The sequence below is a fragment of the Vulpes lagopus genome, chromosome 22 (assembly GCF_018345385.1).
Source record: "Vulpes lagopus strain Blue_001 chromosome 22, ASM1834538v1, whole genome shotgun sequence".
In the NCBI taxonomy this organism is placed as follows: domain Eukaryota; kingdom Metazoa; phylum Chordata; class Mammalia; order Carnivora; family Canidae; genus Vulpes; species Vulpes lagopus.
In genome coordinates this window covers 29,567,861-29,575,098 of record NC_054845.1, presented here as the reverse complement: position 1 = coordinate 29,575,098, position 7,238 = coordinate 29,567,861, and the positions used below count along the sequence as shown (strand labels likewise).

Sequence of the window (7,238 nt, the reverse complement as noted above, 5' to 3'; positions counted from 1 at the left end):
ATAATCATGCTATCTGGCAAAGCAGAGCTGTGGTCATGAATTACAAATCTGAAAGGTTGGGAGTTAACTACTATATTATTCCCTGGGTATTCAGTTCATTCATCTGATTCCATAGGGGGAATATATTTATAGCTCAACTTCCTCTCACTTGCAGATGAATTCCCATTACATATGTGTTATATTTTTCTCTAACAGTTAAAGAATCTGTTTTTTTTTTATTTAATGGAGTATTTTCATTAATACTCAACTTCTAAGCTTCCTTTTTTGAGACAGATGTTGTAAAAGATACCAACAGATTCATCTAGAATCATCAACCAGTAGACCTGAAATCTTAGGGATGCCACTTCCAAATTGTATTGTAGCTCTAAAGCAAAATTTCAACTCCTTAGAGCCTTAAAGTTTATTCTCATACGAGAGAGAGAGAGGAGAGAGTTTTCCTTTTTATTCAAATAAATTTGAGTCTGAAAACAATGCTGCTTTTCTGTTCATGATACGAAATATGACTTTCATTTTCATGAGGTGCCTTCCATTCCTCCTGGAGTATACCAGGGAACGGTAATGTGATTTCTTTGCGGGCAATGAAGGAAAATAAAGTCCTTTTGTGTAAAACTTTTTTACGACGACAAAAACAACAGCATCAAGAAACACGTATCACCAGATATTAGAACACGGATGAGATTACAGTTCAATTAGCCCTGTCTGTCTGGCAGATTTCTTTATTTCTAAGGGGAATGTGTGCAGAGCGTTTTATCCCAAGCCTCAAACATTTTGATGAAAGAAAAAAGGAAACTGCAATTTTTGCCACGGAAAGGCAGGTGGCGTAAGCATGCAGCATTTTTCCCCCTCCCTTAAATATATAAAGTGATTATTTTCTCTCGGGTTCTTTGAAAAAACTCGCTTGTGCTGGGGTTTGTGGCTGAGCCGGTGACGTCAGTGTGGCAGTGCGGACCAGGCCCGGCGGCTCCCTATAAGCCCAGGAGCTGTCCGGGTGCTGAAGCGGCCCGAGCAGCTCGCCAGGCGGACCGGCAGGAACATGCTGTGGACCTCCCCTGCCTTGTAAAAAGGAGGTAAGACCGCTTTTCCCTTGTTTTTACTGGAAAGTTCTAAATTGCATCTTCTTTCCTTAATTCCTAGCTGAGAAGAAAAAGACCCTTTGGCAACCTTATATCTAAAGAATCACTGAATAGCAACCTGCTGCTCTTCAACCAGTGCAAGGACACGATATGTACCTATAGAAGTGAATCTAGGATTGATACCACTTGCTGTTAGGCATTTTATGACCACCATGCTATTTGGATAACCATATGTAAGAAGTGTGAAAAAGTTAAGGATTTTAACGTCAATGCCCAATTAATGTAAAGTTAACCAGCCCTGATATTTTTCTTTCCTTCGTGTGTTGTTTCTTCTCTTAAAAGCTAGATACGAAGCCAGATATATAATTTATCTGTTTAATATTCTTAGCAGTAGGTTTCCAATCATTCCGAAGCTGTTAAACACATGAGTCACAGAGGCAACCAATTTTGGAACTAGTTCTTCTTTTCCTTTGACATTTACCTTACGAGAGCTCAAAATTAATAACCTATATAAAATTATTTTCTGAATTGGTATACTCTGAAAGGCTTACATTGTTATTTCTTAGGTTTAGCCCCAGGAAAGTGAGACTAGAATTATCTTGAGTACTGTTTTTTTTTTTCCTTTTATTCAGGGAGGAATATTATCCTGGGTTATAGGTTGGATATGAAAGTTGATAATTTTGAATTACCATGAGGAAAACGTTTGCAATTGTGTTAGCTGTGATTATTATGTTTTGAGTGAAAGAGGTTGTACAATATTTTGCTGAAAAATTTTAATGGGACATGTTTTTTTCTATATCCTAATTAGTGGAATTTCTCAAATTAGATATATCTACCTGTATTTGTCAATGTTCCTAGTTTTACTTTCAGTAGAAAAGACATTTTAGCTTATGAGACATTAGTTCAAATTGTACATAGGATATTAGAGCTGTTGAAACCTTCTTCTGCATGTAGAAAAACTGCTACTTGGGAAAGAAATCCCTTGAGTCTTACTCAAAGGCAATAACTATGTCATCCAAACTGAAACCTTATAAATGACCAAGGAATAGCATGTGTTAGGCTGTGGTTTAAATACCTGCATTAAACATTCTGCCCCAATTCCACAGTAAGCTCATCGACAAGATAATGATTTTAAAGACAAGCACATAACTCATATGTTAAGAATACTGCAGGATAAAGGTTTCAAAGTAAATAAGTTCATTAAGGTTCTTAAAATTACTATTTCAAATGCCAATGTTGAAAATAGATTATCAAAGCTAAATTAATCCTGAAATTATATATACATATATATGCAAAGAAGAAATTATAATGTACTTTTATTTAAATCTAAAAATCTGTGAATAAAATTTCTTATAGTAAACATTAATTCATAGTAATTATTTCAGAAGTTTTCTCTGACATGCCTTTAAAGATTTTTCTCTTTCAGTAAATCAAGTGATCTGACTAATAGGGATCATTTTAATAAATATATGCATTTATGCTAAAGAATTTCTATAACTACAACCACTGCTAGTTCTAAAACCTGAAGCTTACTAAAATACCAAATGATGAAAAATGATATTTTCTATAATTGATAACTAATAGAATGTCATACCCACAAAACAGTATATATATATATATCACAAAATCAAGCAAATAAGATATCATGAATAAACTTGTGAGCTCTTCTTACATTTATTTGTAACAAAAATTGCAAATATTAAAATAGTTTTTCAATGTTAGCAATGCTGAATGTAAAACATGTAAAAAAATAATCCCCTTGCTAATTCATATGTGAGATTATAAGGCATTGGAGGAAAAAAAATGAATGAAGATTTTTAAGTAGGAAGAATTCAACATATCGTCTGTGTTTATCTAAATTGGGAATTACATAGTGGTTATTTTAAGATTTTCTAGCAGTATGAGTCATTTAAGATTTCACAGGTCCACACCAAAATAGACACAGACATAAGTCAAGCTGAATCTGAACACTCACAAGTTCAGAAATAGACTGGTTAGGAAAACTTATGTTCTCTCTGTAGCATCTGTTATTATTTACTATGCATTCTTGAAGGCTGATGAAAAATATAACCATGATTGCATTTTGCAAGACAGTCACAAATAAAATGATTAGAAGCCTGGAGCACAGATATTTTAAAAGTTTCCTTTTTAATATGTTTACACAGAAACTTCACTAGGTTAGCCTACTAGCTGGGGCCAGAGAATGTTCTGGATGTTATTAAGGTAGAGAACTTTTAAAACCGACAGCTGGGGTTTGGTGTCAGAGTGAGAACAAGTTATTTCTGAAAAATGTATGTAAATAGAACTCATCCACAAGGCAATTCTGTATGATTGACATTAAGATGCTGTGTTACTTCATCATTTATAATGTCACTGCTGTGGTGTTTCTACAACAAAGTCAGATGTACAAGTCAGGAGCTAAACCACAGGATTTTTGATACAACATCAAGGAAATCGTGTGTGTGTGTGTGTGTGTGTGTGTGTGTGTGTGTACATGCATGTTTTCAATTAAGCCAGCTAATTTTTTACCAATGTTTTGAATAGGAGTGCCATATAAGGGAACTAAAAATCAGCTTGGAAATTTTTTATTTAAACAGACAATGCATACTAAAAAAACCTACGTGTTTTGCAAATTAAAAAATAAAATTTGAGAAACCTCATATCAGTTTTTTTGTTATTATTTTAGCAGAGTGAGTGCCATGCAAACTTGATGCAGTTGGGTAACAATTTTGCTAGATTCTTGTAGTTAGCTTATGGGAGTTATATAGGAAATATGTATGGCTTTAAAAAAGAGTCATCCTAAATGTAATGTGAAATAATCTCTGCTATCTATTTTCCCTCAATGGTCAGTTACCTCTTTTGCTATAGTGTCTTCTAGTTTTTCCTTTCTATTAACTCATATTTTCTATGCTTTAAGGACATCGTTCAAACATGGCAGAAGCTAAGACTCACCGGTTTGGAGCAGCCCTGTGTCTCATCCCTTTAATTTTCCTCATCTCTGGGGATGAAGCAGCTTCATTTCAGCGAAACCAGCTGCTTCAAAAGGAACCAGACCTCAGATTGGAAAATGTCCAAAAGTTTCCCAGTCCTGAAATGATCAGAGCTTTAGAATACATAGAAAAACTCCGACAACAAGCTCACAAGGAAGAAAACAGCCCAGACTACAATCCTTACCAAGGTGTCTCTGTTCCCCTTCAGAAAAAAGAAAATGGTGATGAAAATCATTTGCCAGAAAATACAAGGGATTCCCTGAGTGAAGATGAGTGGATGAGGATAATACTTGAAGCTTTGAGACAGGCTGAGAATGAGCCTCAGTCTTTACCAAAAGAAAAGCCCTATGGCTTGAATTCAGAAAAGAACTTTCCAATGGACATGTCTGATGATTATGAGACTCAACAGTGGCCAGAAAGGAAGCTCAAGCACATGCGATTCCCTCCTATGTATGAAGAAAATTCCAGGGATAACCCTTTTAAACGCACAAATGAAATAGTAGAGGAACAATATACTCCTCAAAGTCTTGCCACGCTAGAATCTGTATTCCAAGAGCTGGGGAAACTGACAGGACCAAACAACCAGAAGCGTGAGAGAGTTGATGAGGAGCAAAAACTGTACACGGATGATGAAGATGACATCTACAAGGCCAATAACATTGCCTATGAAGATGTGGTTGGGGGAGAAGATTGGAACCCAGTAGAAGAAAAGATAGAGGGTCAAACCCAGGAAGAGGTAAAAGACAACAAAGAGAATATAGAAAAAAATGAACAGATCAATGATGAAGTGAAGCGTTCAGGGCAGCTGGGCCTCCAAGATGAAGATCTCCGGAAAGAGAGTAAAGACCAACTCTCAGATGATGTCTCCAAAGTAATTGCCTACCTGAAAAGGTTAGTGAATGCTGCGGGTAGTGGGAGGTCACAGAATGGGCAGAACGGGGAAAGAGCAACCAGGCTTTTTGAGAAACCACTTGATTCTCAGTCTATTTATCAGCTGATTGAAATCTCAAGGAATTTACAGATACCCCCTGAAGACTTAATTGATATGCTGAAAACTGGAGAGAAGCCAAATGGATCAGTGGAACCCGAGCAGGAGGTTGAACTTCCTGTTGACCTAGATGACATCGCAGAGGTTGATGTAGACCGCCCAGACCTGTTCCAAAATAAAGTGCTCTCCAAGAATGGCTATGCCAAAACACCTGGTCGTGCTGTGGCAGAGGCCCTACCAGATGGGCTCACTGTTGAGGACATTCTAAATCTTTTAGGGATGGAGAGTCCAGCAAACCAAAAGCCTCCATATTTTTCTGGTCAGTATAACCAAGAGAAACTTCTGCCAAGACTCCCCTATGGTCCCGGAAGATCTAGAGCCAACCAACTTCCCAAAGGTACCTGGATGCCGGATATTGAGAACAGACAAATAGCATATGAAAACCTGAATGACAAGGATCAAGAATTAGGAGAGTACTTGGCCAGGATGCTAGCGAAATACCCTGAGATCATGAATTCAAACCAGGTGAAGCGAGTTCCAAGTCAAGTCTCATCTGAAGATAACCTACAGGACGAGGACCAAATTGAACAGGCCATCAAAGAGCATTTGAACCAAGGCAGCTCTCAGGAGCTGGCCTCGGTAAGCAAAAGACTCCCTGTGGGGCCCCCAAAGAATGATGATACCCCAAACAGACAGTACTTGGATGAAGATCTGTTAATGAAAGTGCTGGAATACCTCAACCAAGAAAAGGCAGAAAAGGGAAGGGAGCATATTGCTAAGAGAGCAATGGAAAATATGTAAGAGTTTTCATCAATTGCCCTACTTTCTTCCTCCAACCCCAAGAAAACCCCAACATTTCTCTTTAGTGTGTTGACTTCTATCCTGTTAACACTGTAATATCTTTATATGATGTACAGGCAGATGATTCCATTTCACTGGGGTATCTGCTTCCTTTATTCTGACCTGTTCTCTTGTGTATGGATATGTGTCAATGTTATGACTTCTGGATATAAAAAATTAATCATATCCCTTATTCAAGAAAGATATCTGTGATAGTGTTTAATAGTGTATTTAATGGCCGTGGCATTGTTGATGCTCACATATGATAAAGAGTGTCCTATGATTCTCTTGAAAGTTTTTAATATTTATTGAATTATTTTGTTACTGTCTGTAGTGTTTTGTGAAGTACTGGAGCAAAAAAATAAAGCATTATAAATATATAGTTTTATTCATAAGGCCTTTTCTATTGTGTGTTTTATTGTTGATTAATAAATGTTATTTCTTGACAACTGTGGACTATTCATTCTGGAGATGACTATGGAGCCCAAAGAGAAAAGTCTTACCTTCCACAGCCAATGCAGGTAAGAAATAAGTGTAAATATATTATTATGCTCTATATACTTATGGAATGCAAAATCCTCTAACAGCCCACTGCTTAACACTTGCCTATGGCTTTCTCACATATATGATTTATGGTTATAAGCCCTTTATCGTCAGAATTATACCTTGCACCTTTGATTTATAAATAAATAAATAAATAAATAAATAAATAAATAAATAAATAAATTTAAACCTTCCATATCCATAACCAGAATTGAAAAAAAAAAAAAAAAGCTATGTTCAGAGTAATCAGAAGTAACTACAGACTTGTAAGTAACCTACCTATTTCCAGATCACCCTGGTCCTCAGAAGACAAGGCTGATGCCTCTTTTGTATGACTTGAGAGGAGCTAATGGTCTCTCAAGCTGTCAGGTAAGTGAATGGGCACAAGCACATGGAAAACTCCAGTTGCGTTCTCCTTTGTCCAAGTGCTCAGAGGATCCTGAGGGGGCTAGGCAGTGTGTGATTGTCACAATGCGTATGGTGTCGCAGGAGTGATACCAGCCTCCTAACGTATCAAGGGGGAATCAACATTAGCAAAAACAGCAGCCACAACAAAATCTATATAGCAACAAAACAGTGATAATCCTAAAAAGAAGCAAGGAAATAGTTACTGCTTACTGGATGCTTATTACACACCAGACACTTACCAAACGGCTCACCTTATTTAGTCTCTACTGTAACAGTCACAAGTCTCTTAGTATCCCTTTTGACATCAGGAAAAGCAAAACTCGGAAAGGTTAAATAACTTTCTCAAAGGTACTTGGTGTTACGAGTTACCGAAGCCTGGGTTCTTCACCACTTCCC

General features: G+C 37.0%; 1 protein-coding gene across 1 annotated transcript; it reads left to right on the top strand.

Moving 5' to 3' along the window:
• Window positions 1-915: 915 nt before the first annotated feature.
• Window positions 916-6,285, top strand: SCG2 (secretogranin II). Its single transcript, XM_041737046.1, has 2 exons — window positions 916-1,067; window positions 3,991-6,285. Exon 2 carries the CDS (start codon window positions 4,005-4,007, stop codon window positions 5,850-5,852), a length of 1,848 nt encoding a protein of 615 aa, XP_041592980.1. The 5' UTR covers window positions 916-1,067; window positions 3,991-4,004; the 3' UTR covers window positions 5,853-6,285.
• Window positions 6,286-7,238: the final 953 nt, after the last annotated feature.